General features: G+C 41.9%; 2 protein-coding genes across 4 annotated transcripts in view; one reads left to right on the plus strand and one right to left on the minus strand.

Annotated features, from left to right (window-relative positions):
* The window catches only part of Rbm48 (RNA binding motif protein 48), a 12,611-nt gene extending 2,149 nt beyond the window's left edge, over positions 1-10,462 (minus strand). The window contains exons 1-4 of one of the 3 annotated variants that reach the window (XM_031379914.1): positions 9,961-10,462; positions 9,251-9,441; positions 5,460-5,605; positions 3,960-4,540 (exon numbers count right to left, since the gene is read on the minus strand). In XM_031379914.1, coding sequence (XP_031235774.1) covers positions 3,960-4,540; positions 5,460-5,605; positions 9,251-9,441; positions 9,961-10,071 — 1,029 coding nt within the window. In that variant the 5' untranslated portion in view covers positions 10,072-10,462. Of the gene's footprint in view, positions 1-3,959; positions 4,541-5,459; positions 5,606-9,250; positions 9,442-9,802; positions 9,925-9,960 lie in introns of those variants that run through there. The other 2 variants (XM_031379915.1, XM_031379916.1) reach the window with 2 other exon arrangements.
* The window catches only part of Pex1 (peroxisomal biogenesis factor 1), a 40,010-nt gene continuing 32,553 nt past the window's right edge, over positions 10,020-17,476 (plus strand). The window contains exons 1-2 of the mRNA XM_031380281.1: positions 10,020-10,514; positions 16,283-16,426. Of these exons, the coding sequence (XP_031236141.1) occupies positions 10,386-10,514; positions 16,283-16,426 (273 nt within the window). The 5' untranslated portion in view covers positions 10,020-10,385. The remainder of the gene's footprint in view (positions 10,515-16,282; positions 16,427-17,476) is intronic.

Consider the following 17,476-nt stretch of genomic DNA (forward strand, 5'->3'; position numbering starts at 1 on the left):
GAGGAAAGAGAGAAGTTCTATGATCTCTATTCACAGACTACATAACTCTATACTTAAAAGACTCTAAAGATCTGACCAGAAAACTTTTAACTATGATAAGTACTATCATCAAAATATATAAACTCAACAAACAAACATAAAACAGTAGCTTTTCTAGAAAGCAATAAACTTGCCAAGGAAAAAAAATCAGAAAAAAAAAAATCCCATTCACAAAAAAACAACAAAACCAAATAGTTTGGAAGGATGGCTCAGCTGGTGAAGTGCTTGCCTGCAGACACAAAGCCCCGAGTTCTGATCTCCAGCCCCTTGTAAAATACCCAGGTGCAGTAGAGCACACCTATAATCTCGAACTGCAAAGGCAGACACAAAAGAGTCCCAGGAGCCTGCTGGCAGACAGTCTAGCTGAATCAGTGAGCTCTAGGTTAAATAAGTGACCCTGTTTCAAAACATAAAGTAAAAGTGACAGAGGAAGCATGCATACATGAACACACACACACACACACACACATACACAGATACATATATGTACACACACATACACACATACAATACTACATACTTAAACCCAGGAATAAATGTAACCAGAAGGCCAAAGACCTCTATAGTCAAACTCTTAGTGAGAAAAGACAGGGAAGAAAAAATAGAAAATGGCAAGACCTCTCATGTTTCTGGATTGTAGAATTTTAACAATCTATACTTGCTATTCTGTCCCATCTCACCTACAGCACAGTGTACACAGGGATGTCAGAGAACTACTTGTTGGAGTGGGTGCTGGAGTAGAGCACAGGTGGTCAGGTTAGGCAGCTAGTGGCTCTAGCCACTGAGCCGTCTTGCCAGCCACTGGCAGAATTAATTACTTTTTTTTTTTTTTAAAGTTTTTCAAGATACGGTTTCTAGGGTTTCTTTGTGTAGCCTTGGCTGTCCCAGAACTAGCTCTGTAGACCAGAATGACCTGAAGTTCAGAGCTCTGTCTGCCTCTGCCTCTCAAGTGCTAGGATTAAAGACGAGTGCCACCACCCCTGGCAGAATTAATTTTGAAAACTACACTTACTCATTTATTTGTGCAAGGGAATATATATGTGCCCACAGCATGTATATGACAGCCAGAGGAAACTCGGGGAAACTGTCTCTTCCTACCATGTGAGTCCTGGGGATTGAACTCCGTGGTCAGGCTTCTGGAAAGGATCTTTATCTGCTGAACTATCTCTCTCACTGGCCCTGGTAGAACTAATATTGTGAAAATGGCTATATTTTCAAAAGTGGATCTGTAGAACAAACACAGTCCTTATCAAAGTATCAGAGACATCCTTCACAAAGGTAGAAAACAACTGCCCTAAAATCCTTTCGGAAGTAGGAACACCCATAAAGAGTTACAGCCACCCCAGGCAGTGAGGGTGAGCCACAGATGGAATGGCATCTTATGTCAGATCACTGAGCCACAGTGACAAGATGTGCTGCCTAGTTCCTGTCAGAATTGACGAAATGTTTCCGTAAGATCTGGCTGTAGGGTATTTTCTTACTCAGTGATTGGTGAGGGAGGCTCCAGCCCATTGTGGGTGGTACTACTCCAGGGCCAGTGGTCCTGGGTTGTATAAGAAAGTAGGCTGAACATGTAAGTAGCAGCCCTCTATGGCCTCTGCATCAGCTCCTGCTTCCTGCCCTGTCTGAGTTCCTGTCCTGACTTCCTTCAATAATGAATAGCAATAGAAATATAAGCCAATTAAACCCTTTTCCCCAACTTGATTTTTGGTTATGGCATTAGAAACCCTAAGACAGCAAAGCAGCCTAGTATTGGATAAAAACAAGAACTCAGACCAAGGTTCGAGAAACAAGGATCCAGAGGGAATCTACAGCCATGACATTTTTGACAAAGGTATCAAAAACACATGGGGAAAATACACACATACACACACACACACACACACTTCAAAATGTATTGAACAATCTCTGAGACTACCAGAGGAAAACAGGAAGAGCAAGTACTTGAAGATATAGGCAAAGATTTTCTGCATTGGATTCTAATGGAACAGAGTATAATGCCCAAACTGACTAATGGGATCACATGGAGTGGAGGAGCTTCTGCATAGCAACACAATCAGAAAAGTGCAGTGAAAAGAGCCTGCAGAATGGGGAGTCTGTGCCCAACTACACAAATGAGGAGTTAATATCAAGCATCTACAAAGAACTGCTCAAAGTTATAACACTAAGGAACAAACATGTCATCCAATCTAATGAGTTGAACAGATCTCAAAGGAAGAAATACATATGGCCAATACGTGTTTGAAAATGTTCAACATCACTACTATCAGGGAAATGCAAAAGAACATATTAGGATGCTATCTCACCTCAATTAAACAAATGCAAATTAAAACCACATAGGGATTTCACCTCACTCTAGAAACGGCTATAATGAAGAAAACCAACAGGATGCAGATAACGTACCCAGGTTTTACGGGTTGGTTGGTTTTATTTTTGAACAGGATCTCGCGGTGTAACTTTGACTGGCCTGGCCTGACCTGGGGCTTACTAGGTAGACCAGGCTGCCTTTACAGAGATCTCGGCTGCAATGGATCCTGAATACATGGTTATTATTCTATTACCAAAATAACTTAAGTCAAAAGCAGTATGAGACCATCTTAATTTGAAATGGGAAAACACTAGAAATTGTGGTAAAGGATATGTATTTTTTCTGTTGTCCTATTATTTCTCTGAGGTGTAGACTTTATGCTTTACATGCAGTTAGCCCTGACTGAGGCAGCTGTGAGTCTGAATCTATGCCTCAGTGCAGGGCACCTGAAGGAAGGAAGGTGCTGGCACACAGTGAAAAACTTAGGTAGACTTAAACATAAAACCACATTCATACACTTTTACTATTTCAATTAGGCAAAAACAAAACTCTTAAATTTAAAAAAAAAAAAAAAAAAAAAAGGAGCCTCCTTAGCTTCTCTAATGACACTGCAGAGCAGGAGAGCACTGAGTGAGCATGCGTGTGAGCGGGGCTCGCTGACCTGGGAGTTAACTGAAAAAATGCTCATGGCCCTCCATGTATGATTTCAAGGTCCATCTCCCCTCCACAAAAAGAAAGCTTTCACAAGCTACTTCAACTGTTAGCTTTCTTGTGTGTCTAGGAAATGAAAAATAATGTAAATAACGGGGGAAAGACAATCTGATTTCAACTAGTTCAGAGCTTCGAGGTTCACACATAAAATGTAGGGTGTTGGCAACCACATACTCAGCCTTCAGAAATCTCTCTTTGTGGGCTGGGGATGTGGCAGTGAAGGAGCATTAGCCTAACACATATGTCCCTGAGTTCTGTTCCCAACAAAACTGATTAAGTGATTACTTAATCAAAATCATTCCTTTTATGAATATTTATCATAAAAGCATTTTGACTCTGATGCAATCTGACTTTAAGAGAAATAATCAATTGTAACTGTCAATTTTGGCTTATGCTATTACTACCTAGGGCGCTAGCTGTAAATAGGGAAAGTGACAGAGACATATCTGGAATCAACTCTTATAGTCTGATTGACTGGAATATTTTATACCTACACTAACATAAAATGTATCTGTTCACTGTTAAACCAAGAATGACTGTCAAGGGGGCTGGAGACATGGCTCAGTGGTTAAAGAGCACTGACTGCTCTTCCAGAGGTCCTGAGTTCAATTCCCAGCAACTACATGGTGACTCACAACCATGTGGGATGGGATCCGATGCCCTCTTCTGGTGTGTCTGAAGGGAGTGACAGTATACTCACATACATAAAATAAGTAAATATATCTTTAAAGAAAAGACTGTCAAATCAAATAGATACTGATCAAATTTGTTATTTTGGAAGATAAAGGTAGGAAAATACAAAAAAACCAAATAATTACAAAGTTTTAGTTCCTCCAAATAATTTCCTATCAAGTGTTGGTCTCACAATTAAATTATCTCAATTAAAAAAAAATGGCCTTACCTCTTTAAGTTTACTTCGTATTAAGTTTGCTGTTGTATTCAAGGAGTCATCCTGCAGATCTATTGTGGGAATACCAGGCAACTTAGGTCCAATCAAAACCTCGTTACTGCTTGTGTGTGTTTCAAGAGAAGTTCCGAGTTCGCGATCACAATCCCGCCGTCGCTTCCTCTCCTGTAGCTGCGTCGTCCTAGGCATAAATCTGCCAACTGCCTGGGAGGTAGCGATGGCCTCTTGCACAGTGGAGCAAGGGACAGAATTTTTGTAAGTGTTCATCTGTAGCTTTGGGGGAAAGGCAGTGTGGTCATGATGCTTCGGCAGCTCACCATGGTTCCTAGCTCGACTACAGGAGTTGGATGCTCCGTCCATATGTTCCCCAGGGGAGCACGTGCTTTGGGAGGCAAAATAGCTTAAAGGGAATTCACAAGAATAAGGAAGACGAGGCCTTGAGTTCTCCAGAGGACTCTCGGGAGGTGTGTTTAAAGCAGCTGTACCGAAACCAGGTATAGGTGGAGGAAAAGCTTGTCTAGACTCTTCTGTTCCTTGCTGTTCTGGAACCGATTTCTTCTTCATAATGTAACAGTCTTTAAAGTCAAGGTTTAAAAGTTGAAGGAAAGGGAAAGAAATTTTTCATTAATCATTTTGATCATTCAGAATCTTGAAATTCTAAAAACAAACCTTAAAATGCTAAGCAGCTCTACTCCCCAATGATAGTTCTAGAGCAGGGAATGCACTGCTGAAATTCAAAGGCTTTCTAAAAGGATCCCATGGGATACTGTCAGGCTTCGCCTCCTCATCTATCTAGAATGCCCCACTTTTCCTCTGGGGCCACGTGAAAGATAATAACACTTATTTTTACATTTTCTATTAATTGTAATTTTAGAGTCTCCATGCCATTCATAGAAAGCTTTTACATTTTCAGAATATTCTACTATATGTATAAACCATGTTTACTTCATACTTGTGTCAAGAGAAACTCAGCTGGACATGTGAGCCACCGAACATGTGAGCCACCGAACATGTAAGTCACCAAACTAGCTTCTGATCAATAACTGGAAGTTTCCCATGGTGAGCAACACACAGAACCAGTCTGTAAACCACAATTTCTTCTTGCTGCTTTCATATTAAACCCTGGCCTTAGCCTGGGATACAGGCTTCATGATTTGCTTCCTGTCTACTTTCCTAATCTCTCACACTAAAACCTTGGTACTTTGGCTATTCTGTAGGACTTACAGCTCCTTAAATGTATGGTGGCAATCCAGCTGTCTAAGTGTTTGACATGTAGTCTGGCTTACCCTGCCATCCGTTTACCCCACTTCTGAATACTATTTACTACTATTCGACTATCTCTCACATCCTGGAGGCAATCTCCATGAATCAACATTTCTCCCTTCCCAGAGAGACTCTACAGTGGGGCACAGACAGAAGACGGTGACTGAGCAGGAATTCCACAATGACACACCTGCTTAGCACACAGGAGGTGTTAACACAGACTTTCCCTACCTTGGCTTTTAGTAACTCTTGTAATATATGCCTTTCTTTCTTCTAATTTTTTTCTAGTTTCTTCAACTGTCTCAAATTCTGGAGCATAGCACACATGAAGTAACCCTCCAAAGAAACTCTGTTCATCCATCTTTTTCTTAGCTACCCTAAAGAAAAACGAATACATAACATAAAGAGAACACTGAAGAAATGCATAAGTTACATGGCTTAAAAACAATTATTTTTAGTACTTTTATTTCTGTGTGTATGTCTATATGTGGGTATGTGCACATGAGTACAGTTGCCTGAGGAGGCCAGAGGTGATAGATACCCTGGAACTGGAGTGTCAGACAGTTGTGAGTCACCTGACATGGGTGTTGGGAGCCAAACTCCAAATCTGAGTCCTCAGAAATAGCAATAAGTGCTCTTAGCTTTTGAGTCATCTCTCCAGTTCCCAGATGCATGGCTCCACCACCCATCCCAACCCCAAGACAGGGTCTCACTATACAGCTCTGGCTGTTCTGGAACTTACTCTGTAGATCAGGATGGCCTAAAATTCACAGAGGCCTACCTCTGGCTTCCAAGTGCTGGGATTAAAAGCATATACTGCTACACCCAGAAAGATTTATTTTTTTCTATTATTTTAGTGTAAGTATGTTCAGAGGCTCTGGCCTGGAGCTAGAGTTAGGCACTTGACCTGGCTGATGGGAACTGAACTCAGGTCCTGTGGAGGAGGAGTATATGCTCTTAATGCTGAGACATCTCTGCAGCCTTGGTGTTTTAAATATAGATTTACCTAAGATAAAAGACTAACAGGTATTGCAGTTTGTTTTAAGGAGCAAAGTATGTGTATGTATATGTTGGGGATGCTGGGTAAGATGTTTGGTTTTTTAATGACCCCACTGACCCAGAAAGTACTCTTTAAGAAAAAGATTTAACTTTTTATTTGTTTTTATGTAAGTGTGTCTATACATAAGGGTGCAGGTGCCAGGTGCCCACAGAGACCTGAAGAGGCCATTAGATCCAGCGAGCTAGAGTTATAGGTTGTTGTGAGCCACCTGATAAGGGTGCTGGGACTGAACTCTAATTCTCTGGAAGAGCAGTAAGCTATCTTAACCACTGAGCCATCTCTCCATCGCCAAGAAATTATTCTTCCCTTCCCCTCTCTAATAATGTAAAAGGTCTTCAGCTAAGCTGGACACACTTACCTAGATATTTGAACTAACTCAGGATCCTACTGGTTAGCCTGAGTTATAGAACTTGTGAGCAAAGTGTGTAAGTTTAGGCTTGTCACCAAGACTGGTGACCTGAGCCGAGTCTCTGGAACTCACATGGTAGGAAATAACCACCTCTTGGACATATGCCATGGCATGCCCTCCTATATACACGCATACATGAATAAATGAAAGTGTTTAGTACAGAACAACAAACCAGTGCAAAATTAAGGAGTGTGTTCCTTCTTGGGGCTGGAGAGATATAGCTAAGGGGTTAAGAGCAGTAGCTACTCTTCTAGAGGACCCAGGTTCAATTCCCAGCCTGGCAACGTCACAACTGTCTGTAACTCCAGTTTCAGGGGATAATGCCCTCTTCTGTTCTGCAGGCCCTGCATACACACAGGACATAACAGTTCACATAACCACACCACATACACATAAAAATAAGAGAAATAAATAACGTTTTAAAAAGAAATACTGAACACTTATGCTGAATCAAGCGTTATAATAAGTAATTAAGTACTTCTGTATCTATAGATAGTGATTAATGTTTATTGAGATATTACCCCATGCAAAGTTACAAGTGTGTCACTTAAATTGGTATCTCATAACCATCTCATGATGAAACCAAGGCACCAGAAAATTCTGGATCATATTCATACAGTCATCTATAAAACTAGGATTCAATTCAGATGTCTTGACACTAGAGTTAACTGTATCAGGATCTGTGGAGATACGAGGCTCTAGAGAATATGCTATCTATACCTGGTAGAGTTGGCCACCTGGTAAGAAAAGACAAATGACTTTTTGAAGTCAAGTGATTTTGTGGTGGACAATGAATAGAGGCTCTAGAGAATATGCTATCTATATCTGGTAGAGTTGGCCACCTGGTAAGAAAAGACAAATGGCTTTTTGAAGTCAAGTGATTTTGTGGTGGACAATGAATAGTGCACAAAAGAAATATAGGGGCTGGAGAGATATTCTGGCAGGCGATATGAGCACTTTCTGAACTTCGAGAAGAGCAGATTCAAATCCCAGCACCCATCTTGAATGGTTCACAACCACCAGTAACTCCAGCTCCAGGGGATTTGAAGCCTTTTTCTGCCAAAAATGTTTATGAATAACAAAAGCCAGAAAAAGATATGGTTTAGATAAGGTTAGTGATTAAAAAGAAAAAATGGCTAACATGAGCTAGGAAGACTGCTCAGCTGGAAAAGCACTTGCTCGAGTACCTAGGCTCAGACCCCTAGCATGCACATAAAAGCTAGGCACCGCACTGTACCTATAATTCCAGTGCTGGCAAGGTAGAAATAGGAGGATCACTGAAGCTCCACAGCTAACCAATCTAGCTGATGAGCTCCAGATTCAGGGAGGGGCCTAGTCTCAAAAAATAGTGTAGAATACACTGTAGTGGCACATGCCTTTAAACCTGGTGGAGAAGGGTAGGCAGAGTAGGGATGAAGTTTTGAGTTCTAGGTCAGCTGGTCTACACAGTTTCAGGCTAGTGTTCGCACACACTCCTTCCCCCAAAAAGGATTAACATAAAGTATTCCTTATTGGAATACAAGGTTGATTAACATAGAACCATATGAATAAGAACTGTCATTACTAATATTTATCTTTTGTTTGTTTTTTGGAAACAGGGTTTCTCTGGGTAGCTCTGTCTGTCTCGGAACTCACTCTGTAGACCAGGCTGGCCTTAACCTCAGTGATCTACCTGTTTCTGCCTCCCTGGTGCTAGGATTAAAGGCATGTGCCATAACTGCCACAGATCTAATATTTACTTTTAATAGGAGGTACCAGTCCAGTCCTTTTACATAAATTGTTTCATTTCACCCTTCCTCAATGAACCTAAAGAAGTAGATCTTTTTGCCATATGGATTTTAGGAAAAGAAAAAAATGTGTTTGGCAGTTCTAAAATTCTCCACAGTCATGAAGCCATAGGACTGAAAATTTTCTTCAAACGTAATTCCTAATCTAGCACACTACAGGCTCAAAAACTGCCAAGTACAGATATGAGAGGATGGGGAGAGTTCTGTTGTGAATCAGCCTTTTAAAAGCTTGAAGGAAAAGCTGAGATGTCAGTCACTGTTAGAATGATTGAGTTGCATACATGAGGCCTGGTAATAAACAAACTGCAAGACAAGATGGGGTGGCACATACCTTTAAACCCCGCACTCTTTAATCCCAGCAAGAGAGGCAGAGGGATCTTTCGGTTCAAGGCCAACCTGATCTACAGAACTAATTCCAGCATAGCTAAGGCTATCCACATAAATACTCCTCCCCACCCCCAAATCAGGAGGATTGGGAGCAAGAAGTGGTTGTGTGATTTGGGTGCGTTTGAGGCCAAAATGACAGCAGCAGGAATAGAAGACAGGAGTTCTGCTTAACTTGTACATACCTGCTGGGCAGTGGTGGCACACGCCTTTGATCCCAGCACTAGGGAGACAGAGGCAGGTGGATTTCTGAGTTCAAGACCAGCCTGGTCTACAGAGTGAGTTCCAGGGCAGCCAGGGCTACACAGAGAAACACTGTCTCAAACAAACAAACAAACAAACAAACAAAACAAAAAACCAAAAACGAAAAACTTGTACATACCTTGCACTTTGTAATTTCACAAATTTAATGAGATAAACTTCTGTAAAATCTTCCGCTGGGTATTCATCTAGAGCATTATACTGTTCAATTGCACCATACAAAGCAAATCGCTCAATTAATTCCTTCATGGCTCCCACTGCAGGAACTCCTTGTATTAGTAAGTACTGAGATTCCAAATTGATTGTATATACCTAAAGCCGGGGGAGAGCTCGTTAAATGTACTCTTCAAACAAGCCTATGGCAAATCTGTTCTCCCACCTCCTTTTAAATGGAGCTTTGAAAACAAACACTCCGCTCAATCTGGTCTGCAAAACATGCACACAAAACTGTCACTCTTTCTGCCTAAAGAATAACACACTCCACATAAGGGTATCTGATTAAGCCACTTAACAGACGTCTTTTCCAAACGCTGACTCCAGAGAAGTTAATGTAAACAGCCACTGGACACTCAACCAGAGCTTGTCCTGAAGCGCTATTGTAAACACATAGGATACAAAGCTGAAAATCGTGGATTGGCAGTTTAGTAAGCAGTTAACCGAGAGTAGTGATAACCTTTGGTACCCGGGCCCGGGTTCCTCGTGCCCTCTCCACTGAGAGATGGACTTGACAGCATCCCTGCCATTCCTTTATGGAGGCAGGCCATGGGGAGCTCGTGCTCACAGGAAGTTAGTGCTCCTGCCTAGGAGACGGAAGAACCCAAGTCACTCTACCTTGACCGCGCGAGGGCGTCGGCCCTCCCGGTATTTGGCCCGCGAGTCACACACAGCCGTTTGGACGTGGTGATCGAATATACCACCCGGCTTCCCGTCACAGGCTGCCATCTTGCCGGCTCTGGCATTCCGCGCCAGAATAACATCCGCCAGCCGCACTCTTCCGAGTCCAATAAGAGAGCAGGATGGGCTAAGCGTGCTAGGATTGGCTGGAGGATCGACCCCATCGACGATTGTTTCCTGAGAGCGAGAATTCGCTGAGCTATGTACCGCCCCCTAGAGCCTCGGCGGAGTGACTCAAGAGTGACAGCGGCCAGGTGTGTGAAGAGAGGGGCGGGCCCGATCGATGTCCTCGGGCTCCGACGCCCTGGCCTGACGGGAAGCGGGTGGACTCCGCTCTCCGGTGAGAGTTGAACCTTGGGACAATGTGGAGCAGCGATCGCTTAGCCGGTGCGGGGTCTGGTGGGGCGGTCGTGACGTTGGCCTTCACGAACGCTCGGGACTGCTTCCTGCATCTGCCGCGGCGCCTCGTGGCCCAGCTTCACCTGCTGCAGGTAACGTGCTGGCCGGACGCGGACACCACTGAGGTCTCGTGGGACTAGGGTCCGCTGACACCTTCCCCCGCTGGGGCACTGTCTGCCACTGAGCCCGAGCTGAGGCGTGAGCGAGGGCCCTCTGCGTGTGCACCCACACCACGGCTCGTGCATCCCCAGACCCTGCAGTTGGATTCTTAGTGCACCCCTTTAACCCGATTAAACCGGAAGGAACATGTTAGGGTTCTGCCTCAGCATTCAGAAGCGGTCCGCAGTCTAGGATGGAAAGTTCTAGAGAGCTCTTTCAGGTTTGCTTACAGGTTGCTAAAGCATTATCCTGCCAACGAATTGCCAGTGCAGCAATAAGAGGCGTTGAGTGGCAGGCTTGGTGTGTAGATTACCAAGGTTTCCAACCTGTGCCAAACGTTAATAAGGTGACCGCTCTCCCTGCTTAGGAGGACTTCGAACACAGCAAGAGTATGTGCGGGGGGTGGGGTGTGGTGTGTGTGTGTGACAAGGCGATGGAATTATTCACACCTCACACTTTCACCTTGGTAGCCAGAATTTTTTACTTGGACCTCAGCGAACTGTCGCTTTCTGGATATTAACCATCGGTGGAAATACAGCATTCATGTTTTCCTAAGAGTGGGCACAAATAGACTCTCTTAGTTTGAGTGTATTCATGGGGTTAGAATATTTGAAATCTAAAATCCTAGGTGCTTGGTACCTGAATACTGGCTCATAAAAGAAATATCCAAGAGTTTGAAATGACTTCAAGTATTCCACCTTTATTTCCTCTTTGCTGCATTTATCTTGCTTTTATAATCCATCTATCAAAACACACCAATTTCACCGGAATCATTCTTATTGTTAAAGTTTATCTTCACCAAATGTTCTCTCTCTGGTTTGCTTTCTGGTGGCTGAAAGGAATCAGTCACTGTCACCAAATTCCAGCTTGGTTCATTGTTCCCTGTCATTTCTGATGTAGATTTTCAGTGTACATTCAAATCCCAAATTAATGAGTTTACAGGAATAAACTCCCCACTCCATAAGTTTAGAAAAATGCTTCCTACAGTAGCTAAGAATTTGATGACATGTTGTTGCTCCCTTAGGTTCATCGCTGCTTAGGAATTACATAATCTTGGTCTTTTTTGGGGGTGTGTGTGTGAAGAAGTATTCCTGAGAATTGATTTAAAGGTATCTTTGAAGTTTAAATGTTTTCAGCCTTGGAATAAATTGCTGTTTTTTCTAAGCCTATATCAGCAGAGCACGTCAACCCTACCCCCTATTAGCAAAGGAACACCTGCTTTATAGGAAAATTATCTAAAAGAAGATAAAAGTTATCCATAATTCCAATGCCTAGGAATAACTAATACTAAGCATTTGGATTAAGTCTTGAACTAGATTACATCTAATCTTTATTGTTTATGGAAATGCCAATGCCGAGCTACATACACATGTGGCTCCAGTCCTGGTTTTATGTACGTTTTATTTAGAGGTCATTTCTTTTAGCAATTAATTGGTGTGATACTATAAGCTGGCCACATTTTATATAATTGCTCACCATGATTAACTTTTGAATTTTTAGAAATTTAAAGTAACGGCTATGTTTTACTGAAACGGTATTGTTGCTTATGGATCGTCATTTTCATTTTTGGTTATTTAGAATTCCCATAATAGTTGTGTCTTAGTCAGGGTTTCTACGGCTGTGATGAAACACAGTGGCCCAAAGCAAGTTGGAGAGGAAAGGGTTTATTTGACTTACACTTCCACATTGTAGTCTGTCATTGAAGGAAACCAGGACAAGAACTCAAGCAGGAGAGGAAACTAGAGGCAGGAACTGGTACAGAGGTCAGAACTGCTTGCTGGCTTGTTCCCCTGGCTTGCTCAGCCTGCTTTCTTATAGAACCCAGGGCCCCTAGCACAGGGGTGTCACCACCCACAATGGGCTGGCCCTCCCCCATTAGTCACCAATGAAGAAAATGCCTTACAGGCTTGCCTTCAGCTAGATCTCATGGAGGCATTTTCTTGAGGTTCCCTCCTCTCAGATAACTTAGCTTGTATCAAGTTAACAAAAAACTATCCAGGACAAATCGGGCTAGAAGGCATAGATAAGTATTAAAGTAGAAGGTTCATGTGTGGGAATTAATAGGCTGAATTATCTCATTTGAGCTGAAGCCCTAAATATGTAACAGGGATATGCAGTTAATGGGAGGAAGGGTTACAACAATGGCCTTGATCTGATTTACCTCAAGGTTTGCAGAATCCAAGTATTCTGCTTTTTCCTCAAGCTTAATGAACCAGAATCTATGAGGAACAGATTTTTAAAAGATGTAATAAATCTCCAGGCTACTTACGTCACAGAGTTGAGAGTCATGGCTATAGACCATGAAAGGTTCACAGTGAAGGGACCTGAGTTCTCTAGGTCAGTTCCCTACTCTCAGACACAAGGATGCTGGAAGTCTGAGGCAGATTTCATTTTCATGAAGCTAACTTGTGCTCTTGTCTGCCCTAACTGTGTCAGCTTCACTAGCCTGTGGCTGTTTCTCACCTGACTGATCTCACTCCTGACTCTGCTCTTTTGCTGGTCCTATGCCCACCCCCACCAAAGTCTCCTTCCTTTTATATAAACCCAGGTCTTTATAGTATAATCCTTCTCCTACATAGCTCTGTGGATCTCCGTTGCCCATAGCTGTATATGTATCATTCGTTACATACTATTTTGTTTCAAACATGTCTTCTTTTGTTCACACAAGTCCTTATTTAAGGACTGGGTACCAAGAAGATATTTCACTTAGAAGTTCTCGGTCATACTGGTCAACCTTTACTTCTTGCTAGGTTTTCTATTATTGCAGGATCTCACTATGTAGCCCTGGCTGGCTTGGAACTCTCTATGTTGATAAGGCTGGCTTAAACTCACAAAGGCCCACCAGCTTCTGCCTCCTGAGCATTGGAATTAAAGGTGTGAGCCACCATGTTTGGTCTGTAAGATACTTAAGTTCATCATGACCCCTGTTCACTAGATATGAGTAGTTGCTCCCATTGTGACACCTTAAACCATGTCCTTGAGGGACACAGTCACTCTCTGGTGTGAACCACTGCTTCCAGTCACTCTCTGTATATTTTAAGCTCAGCATATGCTGTGATTGCAACATAAAAAGGATTCCTACTGACACTGAATGCAGAAAATGGATCTACACTTCATTCACCCAGAAATCACCACGTGCAGACTTGTTGTTTCCTCGTGTTAGCAAGAGACAGCCCAGGCCTTAGGCCTAGGCACTCCTGACGTTTGAACACATAGATTCACCTGATTGTTTCTTTCATGGTGATGTTGATAACACAATGTGGGCCAAAGTAAATAATCAGTGCACTTCTTGATTACATTCCTGAAGGGGATTCTGTTTTGTCACTTCGATCTATCTGAAGGTGTCTGTGGTTCTAATGAAAATCAATGTACAAATCAGCTAGAACATTAGTTTGCCAAACTTTACTGAGTGCAGCTCATAACACTATGCATCCAGTAACTACATTTTGACCAAACCCAAATGATTGAAATGTTTTTGTTGTCTGATAAAGTTGATTTTTTTCTTTTGGTTTCCTAGTGGCCTTGTAAATAGATATTTTAGATATTTCAGGATGTATTTTATATTTCTTTTTTTAATGTCTCTGATTTTTTTTAAAGCTTTCTTATGAAATAGGGGGCACTGAGTTGTAATATCAGCAACTTATGAAACCACCTAAAAAGTGCCTGGGGCTCTGTTACCTTTGCCCCTGTAACCTAGAAAGTGACCCAGGACTTCTGACTCCAAATACCTGCTTTTGCTTTATCAAACTGTGCTTAGTTGAATGAGCTCTGCCAGCGAAAACAGTTGCATCATTGCTTGGAAATTGTGAGAAAAATTATGCAGCTAAAGGACACACAGTGGCTTTTGTTTTGTTTTTTGTTCCTTCAAGACAGGCCTTCTCTGTGTAGCCCAGGCTGTCATGGCATTCACTGGGTAGACCAGGCTGGCCTTGAACTCAGAGATCTGTCTGCCTGTGCTGGGATTAAAGGCTAACAGTGACTTTCTTGTGTAAAGAGGTTTACTAGTGAGTGTGTTCGAGAACCATGTTGCCTAAGACTCCTGTATTCTTTGCAATTTGTTCTATTTAAAGAAACATGGAGTGCTGAAATTTGATATAGATGAGAGTTTGGCTTCACTATTTTAAGGTTAATGAATTTATTTTGAAATGAATTTAGTAACACACTTCCTGAGATAGCAAGTCTTCGTGACTGTTTATCAATGTGCTTGCTGTTTTGTAACTAAGAAGTGGTAAATGTGTGATGTAATATTAAATGGGTAAAACATATTACATTCTGTCCATAACATATAAACGCATGAATCACTGACTGAAAAAGGCTAGCAAGAAGTATATAAAAATTGTTCATATGATTGTGTTTCCCTCCAAGTGCACATATTTCCCAAGATTCCTGTGAGGATATTTGTTTTGTCTTTGAAGACAGGGTATCACTAAGTAACCCAAAATGACCTTAAATCACAACCTTCCTGCCTCGGCCTCCCAAGTGCTAGGATCACAGACATGCAGAATCATTCCTGCCAGTACAACTCTTTAACAATGAGGACTTTGGTCATTTAACTCTCAGCCACAAGTGTGCAGAGTATGTTATTTTCATGTTTTACTGGTCTAACAGATTTTTAATTTTAAAGATTTATTTTTTAATTATGTGCATGTGATAGATCCCCTATAGGCGTAAGTGCAAGTAGTGTTCTTAATCACAGAGCCATCTCTCTGAATATAGTTTAAACTATATGCTTCTATACTTTTATGACATTTATTTATTTATTTTGTCTTTTGAGACAGGGTCTTACTTTGGAGCCTTGACTGGCATGGAGCTCACTATGCAGACTAGGCTGGCTTTGAACTCAGAGACTAGCCTGTTTCTGCCTCCCAAGTGCTGGGATTAAAGGCATGTACCACCATGCCTGGCCAGTTTTATGAGCTTTAAAAATCATTAAGGAACTGCATAATATAACATCTCAGGAACTCACTAATAGTAATTCCCTCTAGGAACATGGGCCTTTTTAAATTTTTGTACTTTTACCATGTGTATTTATTACTTTTTAAATAAATCTATTGATCAGTAAGTGATTAAATACCCCAGCTGATTGGAATTTCAAAAGTCTGAATTGTGTTGTTTTATATCTTTAAATTTTAGTTTGGCTCATTTTTTAAGTTTATTTATTATATATAAGTACACTGTAGCTGTCTTCAGACACACCAGAAGAGGGTGTCAGATCTCATTACAGATGGTGTGAGCCACCATGTGGTTGCTGGGATTTGAACTCAGGACCTCTGGAAGAGCAGTCAGTGCTCTTACTCGCTGAGCCATCTCACCAGCCCCTATCTTTAAATTTTAATTATTTTTTTAAATATATAAGCATTTTTCCTGGATGTATGTAATTTTTTTCCTTCTCACATTCATACTGAAAGCCTGTTTAAGTTCATCCAAGTACTTATGGCATTTTGAATCATGAATCTCTTGAATCAGTCCATAAGGCTGTCATAAGACTGTGAGCATGTTGGTTTTGTGTATAGCATTGCCACTATTGGATGTTTAAAGTAACTATCATTTTTAAATTACAAATGTGAATAAAGAATGATTAACTACCTCTAGCCCTTTTTTTCCTTTTGCTTTATGTATTATAATAGTAGCTTATTTGAATTCAGAGGAAAAACCATAAAAACTTAAACCCCCTTTTCTCTCCCATTGTTTGGATAAATAGAATCAAGCTATAGAAGTTGCCAGTGATCACCAGCCCACCTACCTGAGCTGGGTGGAAGGCAGGCATTTTAAAGATCAAAGTGAAAATGTGGCAGAAATTAATAGACAAGTTGGCCAGAAACTTGGACTTTCGAGCGGGGATCAGGTAAGTACATAGTATGACAGCAGTCACTTCTTTTTAATGTCACATCCTAAGGTGAGGTCATTCATTTGCTCTTATAACCAGGCTGAGGTACTCACACTAACTATAGTTTGTTAAGTCAATATCTTATCTTTCACATGCCTCCTACATGACTTTGTATTCTAGTTGCTCATTTGCTAGTCAATTTTTTTTGAGAAATTATTTTTTCTTTTGAGTGTTGGGTTTTCTCCTTCTTTCAGAACTACATTTTAGTTCTTGTTACAATAGTTTTATTATTTATTATGTGTGTATGTGTATGTGGTGGGATAGGGTATGGGTGCAGTGGGGCTAGGAGGAGGTCAGAAGAGAACTTGCAGGAATCTGTTCTCCCTTAGCTGTTGAGCCATCTCTCCAGCATGCCCACCCTAGTTATTGAAACAGGGTCTTTCACTGAACATAGAGCCCAGTAATTTACTGAGCCCGGCTGGCCAGCAAGCCTCAAGGAACCTCCTCAGTGCTAGGATGATAGGAGCCATTTCTTACGGTGTTTCCTATGTGAGTACTCTGAGTCCAAACTCAGGTCCTCACACACACATGGCAAGTCTCCCCAGCCCTTAGAGGCTTCCATTTTTTAACAGAAAAATGACCTTAGAAGAGTCACCGGTGCCTTGCTTTGCCAACCTATCTTTGCCCAGGATTTCCTAGCACAGTCCAGTGGCAGCAGCTCTGGGCAGGATCAGCTTTCTAGGGTGGATTCTGATGTCTCAGTTAGACCTCTGAACAGTCCTCCTTGTTTCTGATTTTCATTTGCTTCTCATTTGCTTGCATTTCTGCAGACCCTCCTTTGTGTCCTACTATGAAGACTCCCAAAGAACATGACTGTGTCCCCTTGCTAGCCTGGGGCACACTCGCTTCCTGGTGGGCGGGAGGTGCTCTGTGTCTTCTCATGCTCATCCCATCCAGAGGGTCAGGTGTGATCACTTGTGCCTGTAATCCCAGCTACTCCGGAGGCTAAGGCAGGAGAATCTTGAGTTCAAGACCAGCCTTAGGAGTGTAGTCAGATCTAACAAAAAA

Source organism: Mastomys coucha, unplaced genomic scaffold (genome assembly GCF_008632895.1).
Source record: "Mastomys coucha isolate ucsf_1 unplaced genomic scaffold, UCSF_Mcou_1 pScaffold19, whole genome shotgun sequence".
Classification (NCBI taxonomy): domain Eukaryota; kingdom Metazoa; phylum Chordata; class Mammalia; order Rodentia; family Muridae; genus Mastomys; species Mastomys coucha.